At 40.0% G+C, this 21,125-nt stretch overlaps 2 protein-coding genes across 2 annotated transcripts in view; both read right to left on the reverse strand.

Annotated features, from left to right (window-relative positions):
• Nucleotides 1-11,397: 11,397 nt before the first annotated feature.
• The window catches only part of LOC124059897 (von Willebrand factor A domain-containing protein 5A-like), a 28,380-nt gene continuing 18,652 nt past the window's right edge, over nucleotides 11,398-21,125 (reverse strand). Inside the window, exons 20-21 of the mRNA XM_046390309.1 lie at nucleotides 13,759-13,790; nucleotides 11,398-12,518 (exon numbers count right to left, since the gene is read on the reverse strand). The gene's annotated coding sequence lies outside the window, so the exon portion shown is untranslated. The remainder of the gene's footprint in view (nucleotides 12,519-13,758; nucleotides 13,791-21,125) is intronic.
• On the reverse strand, nucleotides 12,812-20,669 carry LOC124059900 (von Willebrand factor A domain-containing protein 5A-like). The gene is made up of 20 exons (XM_046390323.1): nucleotides 20,516-20,669; nucleotides 19,788-19,867; nucleotides 19,358-19,560; nucleotides 19,050-19,272; nucleotides 18,694-18,860; nucleotides 18,485-18,599; nucleotides 18,180-18,355; nucleotides 18,003-18,091; nucleotides 17,393-17,537; nucleotides 17,002-17,081; nucleotides 16,789-16,903; nucleotides 16,511-16,669; nucleotides 16,255-16,358; nucleotides 15,803-16,023; nucleotides 15,509-15,574; nucleotides 15,239-15,268; nucleotides 14,684-14,743; nucleotides 14,277-14,443; nucleotides 13,985-14,108; nucleotides 12,812-13,871 (listed from the first exon to the last, which is right to left on the reverse strand). Exons 2-20 carry the CDS (start codon nucleotides 19,825-19,827, stop codon nucleotides 13,792-13,794), a joined length of 2,364 nt encoding a protein of 787 aa, XP_046246279.1. The 5' UTR covers nucleotides 19,828-19,867; nucleotides 20,516-20,669; the 3' UTR covers nucleotides 12,812-13,791.

Here is a 21,125-nt window from a genome sequence, read left to right on the forward strand (position 1 = left end):
GTGCATGTTTATATGCAATATATGCAGCTTTTCCTGTTGGTGATGCTATTCTTTTGAACAATAATACTGCAGCAGGTTCAGTTCTGAAGAGCTTTATCAACTGAAAATCAACATCAGCCTCAAACACTCACACCATCACCACATTTTCTGTTACTACTGAAATGCTAGTACGTGGGTTGGAGACATCACCATACAACAAAAAGTTGTCACCATAGTGTTTTTCCCTTCGATTCTATACACTGCAGTGTCAGACTCCACGCATTTGTTAATATTGTTGTATTGTAATGTGGTTAACAGTATCCCCTGTTCTCATGTTAACAAATACACGATCAAGGCGTGAGTCACACTTTGAATGGGCAACTGTGCCATTTGTAATTTCAAAAATGTCCTTAATGAGTGTCACATGTCACAACTGTATGTCAGCATAGGAAAATGCATTTTCCCCTGTGTCTTTGCACATACACAGTGAGAGAGAGAGAGAGAGAGGGAGAGAGAGATGAGAAAGACAGAGAGGAGCCAAATTGTGACCAAAAAAATTAAACTGTGACACATAAAGCCTCAGCTAGGCACACTGAGTTGTTCTTTGTACTGGTAGTTATCTAATATCTAGCCATGTGTCTGCAACATCTGCAGCACTTTAAACAAACAGGAACAGACACATTGTGTGTGTGAATACAGCACTGCCATATCATCACATTTTAAGTTGATATTGTGAACTTGCAAGCAGACAATTGTTTTTTGTGTTATTTTTTTTGTTTGTTTGTTTGTTTGACAAAGGAGCGGCATTATCTTTCATTTAGAGTCATGTTTCTGGCCAGTTGGTGAAAGTAAGTCCAACATTTGATCTTCTTGTGTTCCGTTTTCTTTCTCTACCAACAACTGAGGAAAAAAGCTGCGTTTTTATCCGCTGAATGTTGCACTTTGTTCACCAGTTCCTCTCTTTCTTAGCTAGTTAAACATATCAGCTCAACAACAGAGCTGCAGTGAGTTGTGATGTGTCAGTAATAATAAGGGGACAGAGATGTTTTTAGACAGAGGACAGGCAAGTTTTTCTTGGTGCAAAACTACACTAATTGGCTGTTGGTAGCAGGTCCATTCAATGACAGATAAGAGTATCAGTCTTTTCATATTTCTGTCTACGAGCAAGTAAATAAAACATTTGCTTTAAGTTTTTCTTTTTTAAAAAAAAATAGAAGATCTCATTACAGCAGTCTTCTGCCTGTCCGTATTTATCATGTAAGCGTATTGTAACACTTTGCATTCATCATGAGGGCAGATCAAGGTTCACTTAACTCATAAAAAGACATGTTTTCCTATTTGCAGGGTTTTGAGACATTGAAAAACTCTTAACAGCAATGCATCATTCTAAAAAAAAGCAACAACAGGATAATTCTTTGACCCCACCAACAACAACAAACAAATGTCCTGATTCCATCTGTCACAACCATGGCACATGAAACCAAAACTGTCTGCAACTGAACAGGGGAGTGAACTCATTATCTAATGAAGAATGTTTTGTAAAAGATTTTGTTTTGCTGTTTTATTAATGTTTTATGCACATTTTTTCACATCAGTTTTGTTTATTTTCTTTGGGTTCCGCATCTCATTGTCAATAACTTTCTCCATTTGCAGTGATCCTCCAAGGGAGATGTGATGTTTCCATCTTTATTACTTTTGTTCCTTCCTCGCTGCCTCTCCCTTCCTCCGTATATCTCCCCAGCATGTAATAAGGTATTTAGTCATTAGATGGATTCCCAGGGGGTGATATGTGCCCAGACAGACGTGAGAGACCTTTCTCTTTTCAATCTCTCCATCTATCCATCCATCCATCCATCCCTGCCTTCCTCCTGTGTCTCTAATAGGTTACTTAGTCATTTGAGGTTTTCCAGGAGGGATGCTGATTTAGAGACTGAGTTGATGCTCTGCTTTAATGGCTTTTGTCTCAACCACATCCATCACCATCTATTAGAATGCACACACGGATATTCACATGCACTGAGGCACCAAACCTTCTGAACCACAGCCATATTATTAGAGTATTTGCAAATTTGTCCTGGATTCATCCTTTCAACGTGCCTAACTGAAACTGAATTGTTAAAGCCCAGTTTTGGAGATCACCTCTTGATAAGGGAAATTTCACCTGTTGACTTAAAAGTCAGGTTCTGGAGGCTTTGGAGGATGTTTGCATAATGGTTTCATCTAGTAAATGAGTTAGTCATTATCACACCAGATACATTTTATTCCAATTAACTAACAAACATCTAATGTAATTAGATAACCTGTTTTATGGTTGTTGTGTGTATCCTTCCACTTTTCACCAGATGGAGGTCACGCAAGCAGATCTTGTAACCACAGTGATTCATCTAATTAAAATTAATGTAAAATACACTGTTAAATGACCATTATGAGTTAATTCTACTGTGAATACATAAAAACACATATTTTGAGGTAATCACACAATTAGCTAAATTATATAGATTATAAGCTAAACATTCATGACCAAACACCACATGAAGAAATCCATCTGCCACTCTGAACATGATCCAACAGAACCGCTTCATCTGATACACACAGAAAAATGCACAGAAATACCGAGAAACACAACACACCATGCTCAAAACTCTGAGAAGCTCTTATTCACATGCACATTTTCACAAACGGAAAGACACAATGCAAATAGTTTGGATGTAAGATGTATTATATGGCTGCTGTAGTTATTTCATCCGTGTAAGTCATCCTTAAAATAACTTTGCCCCTCTCTTCTGTAACATTTTATTCCACAAATATGCAGTAAAGGAAGAAGTAATCAGATCATTTAGCAATAATACACAACCGAAATACTTCATTAGCAGTAAAAGACCCGAAAATACCCTGCTGAGTTTTTGACCACTAGTAGTACTATGGAGCCTTTATTATAATCATTATATGCTTTTGTGCAGTGAGGAGAAGGACTTTGAGCAGGCAAACACAAAGGTAAACAATTCAGGCAATTCTTCCTCTTTCACAATCCTCAATCAATCACTCTTCACTGAACCTTGCTCTTGTTTGAATTCTATTTTTTACTTTGCTATGCAACCCCCCCCCCCCCCCCCCCCCCCCATAGTTCTTTTTTCAGTTGATGGATTTTAGTGAAAGTGACAGCAAACCCACCCATACTCCCACTCTTTCAGATCACACAAACACACACACACACATATAAATGAGTGTACACAACCATACACACAATCACACATGACAACAGAGAGATACATACAGTACTGCATGCACTCACTCATGCTGGCATGTGTGCACATTCACACACACAGTTTAACAGGCTGTGACATGCACGCATGCACACACACACTAACACACTAACACACGCACACCTCCACCCTCAGCCTCCAAGGTGCCTTCAGCCCTACTCTCCCTCGTTCACTCCTCCAGGTAACATTGATCGGAAAAAAAACTTCCATTTAATTCATGTACTTCCCCTTCACTGCATTTCTTTCAGACTATAAAGATGCATAGACCCAAGATCCCACAAACACAATGAGAAACACCCACAGGGGCAAATGTAGTGCTCAGCCCACACAAAATTTACTCAGATGCGCTCTGAAGACACGGCAATTTCCTCACACCATTTTTCACTTAATAGGAACACACAAACACAAACACAAGTGGAGGAAATTTGAATCAAAACCCCATTGCAGCTGCATGGAATCACGCATCATTGTATCAAAGTCTGTACTGATCTCATCACCAAAGTAGGTGAGTCAGGATTAATGGACAGGAAGGTGCAGTTTAGTTTGGGAATCAATTAAAGCCAGAGAAAAAGACAATGAGATTGCAGAGGGGAGGAGAAACAAAGGTTTCGAAATGTATGAGTAATGATTTGACAAGAGAAGACAAGGCTCAATTAGAGTTGTAACGGGAAATCGGACTTAATGACCACAGGAACACATGTGAGGGAGGAAGACAAGGAGGTGAAAGGAGGAAGGAGAGATGAGAGAAAGGGAGAAGTGTCGGCGTGGGGGTGGATTAATGAATGAGCAGAGGAAGGAGGGGAGCAGAGAGGTGTGAGGACACAAGGAAGGAGGGTGTGTGTAGTAACCTCTGAGTAGTATCTGACTTTTATTAACTCTCAAGTGGACTATTTCATAATCAGGACAGAAGATATGAGACAGAGAAAGTGGACAAAATGAAAAAAAGTCACTCACGTTCAAACACAGTATAAAAGAATAGCGGCAAACAGAGTTCAAAATGAATGCGATAAAAATAAAGAAACAAAGAAGACATTCCTGTCTCTGCCAGACAGTTTTTTTTCTGCTGTCTTTCCAGAAGTGTTGACTCTGGTAGATATATATACAGTATATGTAGAAATACATGCCTGAAGTGCATATCTGTGTGCATGCTAATAAACATTAAAGTAACTGGAAGAAATGCTGAATTCACGCCACCTCAGAGGTGCAGATTAGCCACCATCTCTTTTAAGCTGGAATCAGCAGCAGATACACAGAGCTGTCGATAGGAACAGTCGTCCACTCAGCATTGCAGAGCTGTGACTTGTTAAGCCGCTTAGCCTGGGACTGACGTATCAAGGGTCTTTGTTTGCCTCTTTGGTTGATATTGGGACTATTTATTCATATCTTGCACTGCACTGCAGCTGCAATGAAAGTTTTATTCTCCTGTTTAGAATATCTTACTCTATTCTGACTTATTTTATGTTCTTTTTTTATTTTGTTTTAATAAATCCCATTCATCTGTGTCATTTTATATTGCCTTCCGTTTTATATCTTGAATCTTGAACTTGACTTGATATGAGCACAGCAGAAGAGCTGCAAAGCTTAAAAGACACTCCAAAGTAAGCAATCACAGACTATTCACCTTTAGAGGGTTCCAGCTGAAGGTGTAAATTTGGCCCATCTCCCCTAACCATAACATGATTGACAGAAAATGTAATGAAAGCCTTTCTTTGTGGTAAAGCAAAACACTTACAGATTGTGCACTTCTCTATGGGTGTTGGCAGTGATGTGCCAAAAAATTTTGCACAACTTTCACACAATTCAGTTTGTTAAACAGTTCAACAAAAAGATAGATGCTGGGCGTGGAATGTGGAATTTTTCTTTCCTATGAGTTTTACACTACAGGTAGCGTGTAGAGATAAAGGAATTTGTTTTAAAGAAGTGTTTTTTTAAAGTGCACCTATGTAACTTTGGCTGCTAAAACAGCCTACACTACACCTAAATTCCTAACTGTGTTAGAAAAGACTCAGGAAGATGGTGAGTTGACACAGTAATGTCCAGCTGTATTTACCTGAAGTTTATTAACATTAGCCACCTGAAGCTAGAGGCTGCAGCAGACCAAATTAAAATGTAGCAGCAAAAAAAAAAAAGTGTGTTATTTTTAAATAATAACATAGTCTCAGTTTAAGGTCAGAAAAGAATGAACTATGATAGAATATGCAGAAATAACTGAAGTATGTAAATTTTTTTCAGGTGGTACTTGTAGATCTTTACCCTCTTTTATTGGAATTGTGAAGGACTTCATGAAAACCTCTTGAAAATCTCTTGCTTGATGTTTTGAAAGATGTTGAATGTTTGCGACTATCACATACGCAGTTCTTCCTCTGGGGAAACAGACTCATAAATCAAATATAATCTCTCCGCCTCCTGCAGCTTCTCCCTCTGCATTGCATACAGTAGGCACCACGTTTCCTCCGGGGGACTTTTGCTTACACATCTCACACACACTCATCATGTACTGTATATGCACAGGAACATGAATGAGTGCCCACTGGCACACACAAACACACACACACACACACACACACTCTAGAAAATTCATGCATGCATGAAGACATTCACCCACTGGCTCACACTCACATTTCACATATTATTCACATGCACATATTCTTCTTGTTCTGATGATAATACCATTAAAACTAACACATACTAACAAATATTCTTAATAAATTCTTCAATTCTATGAATTGTATAGACTGAATTGTATTGTACTGTTGTTGTGAGTCGGATTTATAAAAATATTAACCGTTCTTATCCACCCACTCACATACGCAGAAACCTAACTTGATGCCCCCGCTCACCATTCCCCTGCAATCAAATGCATACAACATGGTGTCATAAACCGTCACAGAATGTAGCACCATAACCAGACGCTGCAGCACTGTTGCAGCATCACTTGAAAGACAATTTGCTTGCCACCGGTCTTCCACTGGCTTTCTCACCGCTGGCACGCACACGTGCACACACAAGTGCAAATCAATAAGTAAATGCACACACAAAGCAGTAATTTCCTCAAGTTCAAGAAAACACAGAAAGGACAAAGAACCCTAGAAAGAGACTGACACTTCATGTGATTGTGCGTGTGTGTCATACCTAACCTCCACAGGCTGCTGCCTAGTCCAGCTGGAGAGTTCTCACACACACATACACACTCACACATATACACACAATCTTCCCATCAGTCATATTTGGCTTACAGTTAGCTGCTGTCAGCAGCCAACAAGAACAACATTTCTGCTGTGCGCTCCAGAGGACATGAGTGTGAAAGCCTTACCTTGGCTCTCCTGCAGATCCTTTACAAGCTGGGGTGAACATCTCGCAGGATGGTGCAGCATTAGCAGTAGAACAGCTGCCAGAGCAGGAGAGGTTGAGTGTGTGAGAGAGAAGGAGGAGAGAGAGGGAGAGCGAGAGGGAAGGGGGAGAGGGAGTACATACAAGGGGAGGGCACAGCGATAAAGCGGAGGGTAGGGCAGAATTATGAGATGAGAGACAGTGAGAAAATGTGTTAGTGTGTGTGTGTGTGTAAGAATGGGAGATGGTGTTACCATGGAGAGGGCTACGCCTAAACTCCTTTAGAGCCTTTTAAGACCATAGGAGCAAGACAGAGAGAGAGAGAGAGAGAGAGAGAGAGAGAGAGTCAAGCTGAAAAAAAGGGAAAAAAGAGCAGAATATTTTGGAAAAGACTAAAGGATCAAATGACATAGATAGATATTAATAAGAAAGGAGAGCGAGGGAGGGCTGAGGGCACTGAAAAGTTAAAAGAGCATAACAGCGGGGCAAGATGAGCTCTCAGCCCATCATTAGAGCTGACCGCAGCATCACTCTAGCCTTGACACAGGTCAGTTACAGTGGTCCAACTTTACTTGCTGCAAACAAATACGAAAATATAATTTGACGACTTGTCATGAGAGAAATCTGCACTATCAAAGCAGAGAGCAGTAAATGAAGTACAAAAACCAAAACTGTACCAAACAACATTTCTAATATTTATATAACAAATATTTACCCAAAGAAAACATCACAGTAAAACCCACACAACACCATAAAAAAGTTATGAGAAACATCATACATTTGGAGGTGACCAAACCTGAACTTGCACCCTAAAGAGTCACACAAAGCCAGAAAACAATTACTGTGGGTTGGTTTCTGACTCTGTTTTGTAGTTACCACAAGCTTAACTTGCTGTTTTCTATTACATAATAAGTCTGATAACAGTGTGTTTGGGCTTTGTAGAGCAGTATAAGTGTTATAATGAATAAAACCCTGCTCTTGCCGCACGCAGGACTGTGCTAAAAGGTTTACAGTAAAGGTCACTGATTTTGATATTTGACACACATTTTCACCTCACAGAGAAACAGACATTCACGCACACACATATTTACACAATAACCAACAAACACCACAGGATCATAGGAGTCATTTGATCAATAAAGTATATCCCCCAAGTGAAATACAAAGGCTACCAGATCAATCACACACACACACACACACACACTCACAGAGCATGTGATTGATGTGCACCTCAGAGGCCACAGTACTCTGCTGAAGGCCTCAAAAGAAGAAAGAAACATCAGCCACTAAACTATTTGTTATTGATCTGGTTTCCTGCCTGTGGCTCTAACAACACACGCGGACACACAGCAGTCCTATGGAGAGAGAATCAGAGGGAGAGGAGGAAAGATAACTGGTTTAATTAAATCTTTCTCCCTTAATGGACAGATCTGAGCACACACAACTGAGCCTACAGGTGCATGCTCACGCAAAGCTGTTGTATCTGTCTCCTCAGCCTCAAACACACACACACACGCACACACGCGCACACACACACACACGCACAGTCACACAGATCAGCAGGCGTTTCTTTATTTTTGTTATATTTGTTTTGAGGATGTGTCTTCTTTTCATCTAATCTCCAGGCAGTTTACTGCTGGGGGATCCTTTGTCAGTTCTAATTGGTCCTGCTGGTGGGGGTTGCCTTGGAAACCAGTTTAGAAAGTGCTGGTTGGAGGTCTGCCAAAGGTTCGGATAAGATTGGCTGCAATGGCCAACTGTAACTGACACTGTACAGCTGATGCACATAGACATGTTCTAATGCTAAAAATAGTGAAGTGGTTTGCTATTTATGGTCATTTGTTTCATTTCAGAGTCAGAGAAATGCCGTCTCAAGTAAATTTAAGATAGACCCCCAACTGAACGTGCAACATGCTGCACTGAGTCAAATCTTTATGAATACTTTGAGGATGACAGACAACTAAATAATCTATAAATTATAAATTTAAGAGGAGGATTTCGAGAGCCTGGGTTGGTGTTAGACTGTGACAGCGGGTATGATTGTTGCATGTTGTCTGCCATAACAAGTCCCCCACAGGCCTAAATCTGTCTCTGTGAGATTCTGTAACAAGCAATGTGTCTTATTCAGGGTGTAAGCTCATGCCTTATGTTCAGTGCAGGCTTATTACATCTCTCCGAATTCAATTCAACCCTCACAGGAGCCTTTTTAAAGGGGATTTTTCCTTTACTTGGTGACACAAATAACAAAAAACAAAAATATTATCTATCTGCACTTGTGATCAAAGGTTTACCTACACTCATCATGCAAATGAATTTCATGTCAGTACTGGGCTTTTAATGGTTTCTTTGGACTGCACTTTTTCTGAGACAGAGTGATTTTGTATTGTCCAAGTACATCTTTAATAGAAAAAACAACAAGAATGTGGTGCACAATTCAAGTTATTTTGTGCTTTCTGAAATCAACACAGGGTCAAAATTATACATATAGGGTCAAAAGTATACACAAACCCATATTGATTATATGGTGCTGAAAGTTTCAAAATGTCTTCTAACTTGCCAAGGCCTCTTAACTTCCTGTTAACTGTCATGATTGACTGCACCTGTGTGCCATAATAGAAGTTTTTTTTTTTTTTTTGAGAGCACTCATTGACATACAAACAACACAAAGTCCAAGTCCAAGGAGCTCAGTGCAGATCTGAGAAAAATTTTGCTATTTCTACCACAACTACAGGTTCAGTTCAAGGTATGTAAGTACAAGGCAGAATCAGAATCAGCTTTATTTGCCAAGTATGTGTGACCATACAAGGAATTTGACTCTGGATTTTTCTCTGTCCTGTGCACCATACAAAATACAAAATAATAATAATAAAATGAAGAATAAAATATTCACAAGAAAGGGAAGGAAAAAATAAAATAAAATAAAATATATATATATATATATATATATATATATATATATATATATATATATATATATATATATATATATATATATATACATGTAGTGCAAACAGTGGAATGAGTGCAAACAGTGTGATGGTTCACACAATGGCAGGTGGTTTACGGGGAGATCAGGGAGACAGCCTGGGGGAAGAAACTGTTTTTGTGTCTGGTGGTCTTGGCATACAGAGCTCTGTAACGCCCACCAGATCAAATAGTTTGTGTGCAGGGTGAGAGGGGTCTGCAGTGATGCTTCCTGCCCGTTTTTTGACCCTGGACTGGTATAAGTCCTGGATGGAGGGCAGGTCGGCCCCGATGATTTTTTCTGCAGACCTGATTGTCCGTTGCAGTCTGTTTCTGTCCTGTTTGGTGGCCGATCCAAACCAGACAGTGATGGAAGTGCAGAGAACAGACTGGACGATGGAGGTGTAGAAGATGGCTTGCACTGGCAAGTGTTGCCACTTAGGTCTGGAAAAAAACCCAAACTGTTACCCTCAATCAATGCGATTGGTCATGAAGAAATCAAGAACCACGAAGGCACGTGTGCCACAAACTGGAAGCTGATGTTTGGAGCAGTAAAGCTGAGGCATTCAACCTCAAGAACATTTTACCAACTGTTAAACATGCTGGGGGTAGCATCATGCTCTGGGAATGGTTTGCTGCCAGTGGAAGTGGTACATTGCACAAAGTGATGAAGGAATGATGAAATGATGAAGGAGGAGGAGTACCTTCACCTAAATCTCAAATCATCAGATAGACAGCTCAAACTTGGGCACAACTAAGTGTTCCAACATGACAATGACCCCAAACGCACATCCAAGGTAGCTGTGGAATGGATAAAGTAAGCTAACATTAAAGTTTTGGACACATTTTTTTTTCAAAATCCTGACATCTACCCAGTTGAAAATTTGAGGTCTGTGCTTAAAAGTCACGTCCATGCAAGGAAACCAACTAATTCAATAGACATTCACCAAGAAGAGTGGTCAAATATCCAACCACAATTACACCAAAGGTGTGCTGATGGTTACCAAAAACACCTGATGAAGGTGAGGCAAGAAACATTTAACCAAATATTAAGTGTGCTGAAACACCACAGAATTAATAATCAATGTGCGTTTGTGTATAATTTTGACCCTGTGTTGATTTCAGAAAGCACAAAATAAATTGAAACATGTGCACCACATTCTTTTTTTCTATTAAAGATGTACATTGTGCAATCACTCTATCTCCACCAAACCACTAAAAGCCTAGTATTGACATGAAATTCATTTGCATGATGAGTGTAGGTAAACTTTTGACCACAACTGTATCTATCTATCTATACAGTATACATTCTTTCACATCTGTCCATTAGTCCTTACCACGAGTGGATTGTGTTAAAGGGGCACTAAAGTGATTTAGTTGCATACTCCCATACAGCTGAGGGACTTAAAAGAGACGGATTTTAAAAAGATCAAAATCAATGTGACCGAAGCCAAATCATTAGTTTTAGTTGATTTTGTCACCTTCCAAAAATGCTGGATCTTACATTGCCCATAATGCATTTACCCTCAGTGCCTGGCATTTTTTTTAAAGTCCAAACCTCTGATTTTTCACCTCCAGACTTTTATTTATAAAATTGAGTTCTCACGTCAAGCCAAGATGACTTGGTCCCTCCAGAGAGCAGATGTTATACTGGCTTAACTGCACAACTAAAATTTCAAATGGTATTCTACTGAACTTAACTACACTACTGCTCTAAATACAGTACACTTTGTTTCATTGGCTAACATTCCTTTCAATCACAGTTTGTGAGATGCGACCAAAATGGTTTAAATACTTCATTGACTTCAAGACTTTGCAGAACACAATTCTGAAAATCTATGTCACTGTCCAGTGTCTCCAGTTTCAGTGTATTATTTTGTGTATTTTTACCTGGCAGCAGACCCATATAGTTTCTACAAAGGTGTTTTTTTTGTTTGTTTGTTTGTTTTTTAAACGTCATTTCTCAAAACCATGTATCTTTACAACTACAGAACTACAGAATGCAATTTAATGCTGGGTTGTCTCTCTATCTCTAGGTCTGGGCATGAATAAATACTATAAAAATATTGATATTGTATGTACTCAGTGAGGGTGTTTCAAACATGATCAGGACTTTGGCAATTACAGCAGGTGTGGATCAGTTATTCTCTCACATCCTGTTGGTTTTTATTAAAATCATTTTTTTCACCACTGCCTGCACTGCACTAATACTTCAACACATATAAGAGACATTTATTATTGTCTCAGACATAGAGCTCATACATCTTGTCACTGAGTAGTGAATACCTCTATGGGTTCTGAATCTCAAAGAGTCTCCATAGAGAGCAAATTTATTTTCGTTCCAAAATATCAGAATAAGGATAGGTTGACAATTTTTCTTTAGGAACACAACTTACACAGAGTGAGAACTGTGGATTTTGTCACCCATCACTTAGAAAGCGTATTAGGAATGTAGTTTCATGGCCAATATGAACAGGAGGAGTGATCCATAAGGGCACTTTGTTTTGCCACAGACCTGAAAAAGCGCAAACCTTCATTTATAAGGAAGGGACAAGGGGGGTAAGGCAGCACAGAACAAAAATCTGTTTTCTAAAGAGGGAGAGCTAATGTAAAGGTTGTAGGGGGCACAAAAAGTATAAACAGATATTTAGGCCATATACAAACAGAGTATTTGCAATCAGAGTAATTAATCTTAAGACAAGTATTCTGGTATTCAGATTAAGTAGTTAAAATCTATTATTTAACTCAAGATGTCCACTAGGTTGTTTCTAAAATATGTATTTGTGGTAAGTAACAGACTGAAAGCTGTGTTAATAAATGAATATTCTGCTTCATCTTTTCACTATGAAGGAGAGATCACAACTTGATACTGTCAGCAGCAGAAGCTGCTTCTGACTCTCCAGCGGGTTGGGCATAGTGCAGTGACCCTCATGTCTGGAAAAGTGACAGTCCCTCTGATACATCCCACCCCACATGGTAGATCTGCCATAGCAAGCAAAAGTAACAGTCAATGACATTAAACAAAAAGAGCCCTCATTTTGTATTTAAGAGATAACATTATAAAAATGTTTTGGCGTTAAGTGTAGTGTAAATGTGAAGTTACTTTGTATTAGTGTAAGGGTCAGAGTGGACAAATGGATGAAATTATCTTGAACAGAAAGAGAAAATCAAAACGGTCAAAACAGTAAAAGAGTCAAGGTTGAGTGTTGTGGCACACTGTTGTACAAAGACACGTGTTTCTTTTTCTTTAATCATTATGAACACTATGAAGGAACTTTAATTAATTTTTTATTTTCATAAGGAGCAGTAAGCCAAAGCTATTGTGATTGTATTCTGTGCAGGATGTGCACATATTGACCACTAGGAGGCAGCAAAATACCCAGTGAAGCAACAGGGGTCAATAAAAGGTTACATGAGGTTGACTGGCATAGAATGAGAAGTGACACAGTAAATATTCTCCTTATCCATGTATCATTTCATACAGTATAGTGACATTTTCTTCTACAGTATCAGTATAGATGTTCAATTTGTAGGCAGGAAGGAAAATACTATGTGATTATTTAAAAGAATGTTAAATATGTTAAGGTTATTGTTAACTCAGAAATGCAACCACACTCTGCTTTGTAAGTGCTTATTATTATTACAGTAAAACTGTGACCAGCTGGGCTTGATATACCCATTACACGTCTCCTGACTTTACTCAAAAAACAATTCATGATAAGGTATTTTTTACGCAAAAAGAAACTGCTCCACTTACATCAGCCACATTAAGACCACAGTTGAGACAGCCAGCTGTCCTAATGTCACCAAATGCTTTTTAAATCCTGTGTCTGTCAGTTTGTGAATGAGCAGAGCATATCTTTGGCATGAACACACTCTTTGTGAAAATATATGTTGGCTTCACACACAAGCTGAAGGTTGCTTAATCCTCATTCACATATTAATCCAGGTTTAATTTTCCCAAGTTGACTACTTTATGTAGAACCTCACATTAGGTTTCAAGGCAAAGTCAAGTCTGTGTCACATGTCTGACACCGGATGTACAAATGATTTTGCAAATTGAAATAACTTTTTTTAGAAAGTAGTGCAAAACTAAGTCATTCATGAATTAATTAATTTCCAATGGCCTAAACAAAAAACTGCACAATTAAATGTGAATATGCAAAAGCATAATGTTGATTATGTAATGACTGTAGGACCCAGTAAATCTTCTTCTGCATACCAGTACTAAAGTGAAGCCCCTTTAATGTAAACCTCAGAGCCCCAGGGCGTCTTTCTGCACGTTGCAACCCAACAGTGCATTTGCGGCTTCCACACACTCCGTCACACATGGTGCTGAAATGAAAAACACGTAACAAGTCATCAGCAGAGAAGAATCAGTTTGGGTAAACAGCAGATTTTAACCAACACACCATGTTAAGATCAACACTTCTTCTTATGGTTGTTACCATTCTGAGCACGGAGCCATGACACAGCCTTGAAAGCCAGATGCTCCCACTCTTCCTGAGCATCCATCTTGAAACCATGAAGCCAGATCAGAGCCAGAATGGTGGCCCACACTTCCTGGGTCACCTAATTCAACAAATAAAAGAAATGCAGATGTTGAGGCCAACAATATGAGTGCAGATTTACCGAGCTGTGAGTAAAGCTGGTGTAAAGATGTGACTTGTGATATATCTGCATTTGTTTTGATCTAATTCTGTCTCATATGTTTTAGATGTGTCTCAGATGTTTCAGTATCTGACAGTAACCCACCAATGCTGGCTTTGTGTTCTCCACCTCCTCGCTGGTCTTTCCCAGTGCAGCACCCAGAGCTGGATTTAGCACCCAACAGCCACAAGCCATCTGGAGGGAGACCAACTGCAGCAAAGAGTCTCTGGGTGGCTGGCTGGCTGCAATTCCTGCACCTTCATGTAAAAGAAGCAAATCAATTAACATGTGAACACAAAATAATGTCTGCAGAGATCGTAGGGATTGCACGGACATCCCTGTTTAGGTTTACAAACACAATAAAAACTGTAACACTAACAGTCTTGCTATTGTATACATATGAAGTAGGGTACTGCTATGGATCGAGAGTCCAGACAGATAGAAAACTTATTGCACAATGCAGCATTGGTGAGACAGAGAAAAGACCGTTTGCTTACCATTGGTCTGAGCTGAGGCTCTCTGACCAGGCTTAAAATAGTTGCCAATTCTTCTGAAAACTGTTAGAAAAGAGATTTTAAACAACTGATCAAGATCTAATTCTTCTTGTTTGTTTGTACTGTTGGCATATTTAAAAACTTTACAAAGCTCATTATGAACAGTTAAAAAGCAAAGAGGTCCTACTGCTGCAGGTGTAACTAATCATTTACACCCACACTTTCCAACAACTCTCTCTCACTGTGTTCTTTGCTGACTTCAGTATTCAACACCATCATCCTGTCCTAAGTGACCACCAAAAGGAGGTCCACCAACTGGCAGTGTGGTGAATCAACCCACCAACTCCCTCAAAGATGCATCGTTTCTGGAAAGACATACGGCATGTTGTTCCGCGCTTTGAGAAGCACAAACAAAGTCCTGTTCATCCAAACATACTAAGAAACCACCTTTAATAACTTGCTGAAAGTGTGCTGGAGTCCAACGCTTTTGAAACATTAAACTGAACTTATACTGAACTTGGCAACAAGTAATCTAAAAAAGGAAAGAAAAACCTTTACCCGAGTTTACTTTTCTCTTGAGAGACTTTGCTGAAAGAAAGTGACAACATGAAGAATTTTAAATTATTATCATAAACAAACAATATGGTGAAATGAGACAACAGCCAAAATAACTCACAAGTTCACATGAATAACACAAATATACACATAAATAAAAACATAATATCATCTTTAACAGAGAAATGTACTTTCCTTGTGTGGTATATGTGTTGTATTGTTGTGTTTTTTTGTGTTCGGAAATATGAAAAGTATTCAGCTTCTACTACATACCAGTAACCTTTATCCATGGATTATCCTCATCAAAATCATCCAGGCAAAGAACGCGCAAAGCGCAACCTTTGAGAAACAAAGAAAAGGAGAGTCAAATATAAAACACAGAGCCTTTTACGGAAGTGAGGGCACAGTAACTAACGTGGAAACCCATAAGTTCTTTATCTGATGTACAGTTGAGCATTAATGAAACAAGAATAAACAAAGACAGTTTGGCACGATGCTTGAGCTCACACTATGATATTAACTCATTGTTTTTCTTGAATAACATAAATAACTATAAATAACACTCACTGCGCGTTGGAACATCCCTGCACACCAGAGGTCCTAGAATCACCTCACCATTCACTTTGTTGACAGCAATGAAGGCAGTAAAGGCACTGCTCACTCCTGATTGGACACTGAGCTCCACCACCTTCTTCTTCACTGCCTCATCTTGCTCTCCTCCATCCTCCGTCTCCTCAATCTCCAGGGAGCGAATCAGAGTCCGAGCAGCCAACTTGTGAACCGTTAACCTGAGAGAGATGTAAACACAAGTGAAACTTACCTTACATTTCCATGAATGTAAAATAAAGATCCACGCATAGCCACTCATAAGTCTGTGTAATAAATAAAGCGTCACCAATTTTGTTTCGACTCATTTTAAAAACCCTACAAATTTGGTTTTACTTCTTTTTTTTTTTTTTTTACTTTTATGTTTTAAATTGTAAATTCACTACTTGTTGAAGGTATTTGTACTGGTTTACCCAGTGTCCTCTGCAGGTTTGAGACTGAAGTGCAGCTGGTTCTGAGTGGGATGACCTGCCAGGTTGTACTTCGCCGTCACGCAGCCCTCTGCTGCCTCTGAACTCTGAGAAAGGATTACAGTGTGGACACCATGTTTATTACTCTATTCACATGCCTGATGGGTTAAAAAATAGATGAAATCTATTTTGTATATCTAAATAATGAAAACAAATCAGATCAGAGAGGTATTTCACTATAACGTGTCGCTGCTCCTACCTGTCCAGTCAGCTGAGCATAAATCAGTGACCTTTGTCCCTGGAAAAGTGCTGTGATTGGTGGAGAGAGGACAGTGACAGAGACGTTCTTTGGTAAATCCCATGTGACAGAGACGTCCACCACATCTGGCTGCAGAGCAAATCTCAGCGACTGCATCACCTGACGAGAGAGGAGATAACAAAAATGTGGCAGTGGCGTTGGGTTTTTGCTCACTGTTAAGATTTCTGCCTGAGTACACGTGTGCTGTTGCACTGTTTCACTTGAGTGGTTTTACGTACTTTTGGTTGCATCCTGTCAGCCCCTGTGATGAACTGAGCGTGGCCTCCTCCTTCCTTGGCCAACCCATTGATAAGAGCAGAGCTGGCCCCTTCCCCAATCCCAAAAGAGAAACACCTACAATACAGAAGTTTTGCTGTTAACACACACAGCAAGGGAACATGGGACATATTCTGAGAACTGAGCACGTGTTTGCTGTGTTTCTGTGGATTCACCTGTGGGAACCTGAATTCTTCTTCACCAGACTGATAACTTCTTTGGTATTGCCCACCTCTCCATCAGTAAAGACAAATAGCTAAGGACGAGAATTTATATGTCACTCTAAGTTACGTCCCATCATACAGCATGTGTTGAAAGTCATGCACATAACTTTCTGAGAGCTGTCTTAGACTTCTGTTTCAGTAACATCAGAGTAGAGAACAAGATGAACCTGAAATTAGTAAACAATTCGTTCAGGATTGTACTTGTCACTGCAACGTTTTAAAATAGAACGGCAGGAAGTTCTGCAGCGAGGACTGAATGGTACAGTGTTGTTACGAACAAGAGGTCTATGTGCAGCCTGTTTAACAGTTAATGTGTGTGTGTGTGTATGGGCGTGTGAATCACTTGTCGAGGTTGATTTGGAATGCAGGGTTGGCTGTAAATATTTTTGAGAGGCTCCAGGATCTCTGTTCCTTCCAGATCAGCATCCATCTTTTCAACTTTCTTCAGAGCCTCCTCCATGGTCTCCTGGCTGTACTTAACACTCTTCCTGTCATCACACAAATACACAACCTGATTAACAATACACACAGACACATATACGCATTTAAGGTTAAATTTACAGGTTTTGAACACTAATAAAGTAGCAACTCTATATTTTCATAGCCAGGCCAACTCCCCATGCATGTTAGTTAATGAGAATGTGCATGTGAATCCCTCCCCATCCTCTCTGCATCTCTTTAGAAACTTTATAGTGTTACAGCTAAACAAATATGATCTTTATTCATATGTGATTGTTACTGTCTGCATGAAAGTTTGATCTGTGCTTCTGAGCAGTGTGTGATCATATGCTGCTCCCTTGTTTCTCCAACAGCAGTGAGAAAACAACAAATGCATTTATTTTTATCCGACATAAAGATGATCTAATGGCAATAAATGTTGCATATTTGGCCTTAAACAACAAAGACTGGAACAAGTATGTTGTTGGACTGAGTGACAAGAGAAAGTGACTTACGGGAAGATGTGTTCATAGCTGTCACCAAAACTGTAGATATTGAAAAAGCAGCCCATTGGTAAGCTTTTCAACAGGAGCAGCAGAGTATCCTTAAGGGAAGAAATCAAAGACAGTGAAGCTCACTGTGTGAGGGACACTATGAATGATTTTATGACAGAAACAAGACATAATGAATACCCTGGCACTGCTAATGCGAGTCGGACAGCTCTGGCTGTTGTTTATATGTGAATCCATACTTCCAGATCGATCCAGTAAAAACACAAACTCTCCACATGAGGCCACTGAAGACATCACAGCCTGTGGGAACTCTGGGTACAGGCTCAACATCACTACTGGGTCCCCCATCAGAGTGCCTGAAGGCACAGGGGAGACAGAAGTATGACCTCAAACCTGACTTTTATCACAGCATGTGTAGCTCATCAGTTGGAGGATCATAAACTTTGTATTTGTAAAGTAACAGCGTCGCTAACTCACTAACTCACCAGGCTTGGCAGAGGCCTGTCCTGCCTCCACCACAGCAGTGGGCTGGTGGGCGTCTTTGTAATAAATCAGCAGTTCAACATCCCTGTCAAATTTGTGTCCTGCAGCCAACTTGACCTGCACATCACAAAATACACTCACTCAGATATAAATAAAGTGATGTTGTCAGGACTGAGGAACAGTCTCACCCAGCAGATACATCAACACTGACCGTGGCCTGGGTTTGCTCCGTGTTGAGATACTGGAGAGGGTCCAGGGAACAGCTGGACTCCACCTTAGAGACTGGACGAGGAGAGGACACTCGGGCGGAGAAAGCCAGAGTGTAGGGCACCAGAAAGGCTGGAACAGAGGTCACCTGGACACTGGGACCTTCACTACCTGTAAACAGTGAAGTTCACCTTTAATCTTTTGGATATGAAATGCCATCCCTTTAGATGCACTGCTGTCTTAATATACTTCTGTACATGAGGATGTTCCTGTGGCAATAAAACCCTTTGTATGAACAGGTGTGGTGTGCACTGAGCTGAACTTTAACGTCCTGGTCAAAGTGTTGCCTGGTGTTCCTACCCTGAGGTTGGTAGCGAGGGTTGAGCACCACAGGCAGACAAAACCTGAGCCCGTCATCATCCTGCACATCCAGCTCAGTGACGTACTCCAGCCTGATGGAGGCGCTCTCTCCTGGACGCAGAATGCCCACAGTCATAGAGAACACGTCTGTGCTCTGATCACCCTCCTCAAATAGGAAGGCCTGCTGCCCGCAGCTCAAAGCGTCGTCATACTGGTCACGAGCCTGGAGTGCAGATGACACATGAGAGTGACTTTCACTGTGTTTTTAAGCTCCGCTGTACTGAGTAAGACTTTACTGTCCAGCTCACCTCCTGTTTCTCCTTCACCTCAGCTACAATCTGCTTCTGTCCGATCGTAGCACTGCAATGACAGACAGCAGCATCTCCGGGCAGAGGGAAGACAAAAACAGCCTCCAGTGGATTGTCCTCCTTGTCCTCATAGTTCAGAGTGGAGACCACTGTAGCCACATGGTCTCTCACCTCCACCTCCACCTCCACACTCTTCAGAGGAACTGACAGAGAAACAAAAGGAAACAAGATGAACATAAACTGTGTGAGAATGCATGTGTTCTGTGGGTATAGACCTTTTTTTTTCATTTATGTTTCTTCTTTTCTAAATTGTTGCCACACTACGATTTAGCAATCAACCTCAGTCAAAAACAGTTTACAGCAACGCATGATGATGTGCCCAACAACAAAGACAATCACTTAAGCCTTTCAAGAGTTTTGTATGTTTTACCTGGTTCCTTCTGGGCAGTCAAAAGACCACAGCAGCTCATCTTTGTCTCTTTGTACCAAAGGAGATTTGAGGACTTTGTACTGTAATGAGAAATGGTAACAGTTACTGTACATTCTTGACATTTTTCATTTTTACATCTTGTCAAGCTATTGTACTTATAATCATTCTCAACTAAATTTGACAACTTTCACTGAGGAAAAAGTACCCCCATGAAGTATGAAAATCCAAACACTGCATCTACTGCACAAACAAAAACAAATAGCATTTAACAGCAATGATGATTATTATTATGTTAACATTACTGTTATTTTGTCTAGTACTGGTACAGTTTCAAAAAATATGCAGGTCTACATATTCTCATCACTGATTCTAATGACTCCTGCTGTGCTGCTTCATGGTTCATCCTGGGTCATTCAGTCTTACTGGTTCAGACTTGATTTGCTTTTCGACTAGCGTATTATTTTGTTTTTTTCCCGACAGCTGTCTTCTTAAGGGATTAAAAATAACATGTTAAGACGTCTCGTTTCTTCTGCAGATCAAAACCGCAACGAGCCTTGTAGCCGAACCCTCCTCTTTGTTATATTCATATGATTTCACAATATTTCACTAAGGTAGGCTACGTATGTAAATTCAACAACACTAGCTGTTTCACAAGGCGATCGTTCCCCTGTGCGTTGTATCTCATATCTCAGACCATTTAAATAAACACACAGCTGAAGAAAGCCTACCTCTGAGGAAGGATCTATATGCGCAGGTATCTCTTGGAAATGTGCGGAGACATACGGATGCGCAGCTGGAAAGTATAATCCAGAACATGAAAACTCACAAAGTGAAAGTCCTTCTTCCCGGGAACTCCCGATTTCGTCTTCACCGGATGTGTGGGGTTACTCCCTTGCAAGGACAATGACTGTGGGGGCACGTACACAGTCCACACATGGACACGCAAAAGCACAAAGATAAATATTTACAATAATGAAACAAATAACCAAAGGAGACGATGGTAAGACTATGGTATAAATATGATTATAAATGTTGATCTCTATTGCTTTCCTCGTGACTGTACATTCTTTCCCTGCAGAATGAGAGATAATTTAATTAAATTAAATAATTAATTAAAATTACTCAGATTTTCCACATAGCTTCAGGACTGTAGAGTCTGGACTCTAAATACTTCCACTGGCTTAGCAGTGGTGCTCAGTTTAGATACAACTTGATTCTTGTCCCAATCCCAATTCTTGTCCTAATAATCAGTAAACTCATAAAATTCAGTGCCCCATATCAATGTGAGGCTTTAGGCATGGGGAATTGAGCAAAGTTTCATCTCACCTGTGGAAAAAC

Source organism: Scatophagus argus, chromosome 5 (genome assembly GCF_020382885.2).
Source record: "Scatophagus argus isolate fScaArg1 chromosome 5, fScaArg1.pri, whole genome shotgun sequence".
NCBI classification, from domain to species: domain Eukaryota; kingdom Metazoa; phylum Chordata; class Actinopteri; family Scatophagidae; genus Scatophagus; species Scatophagus argus.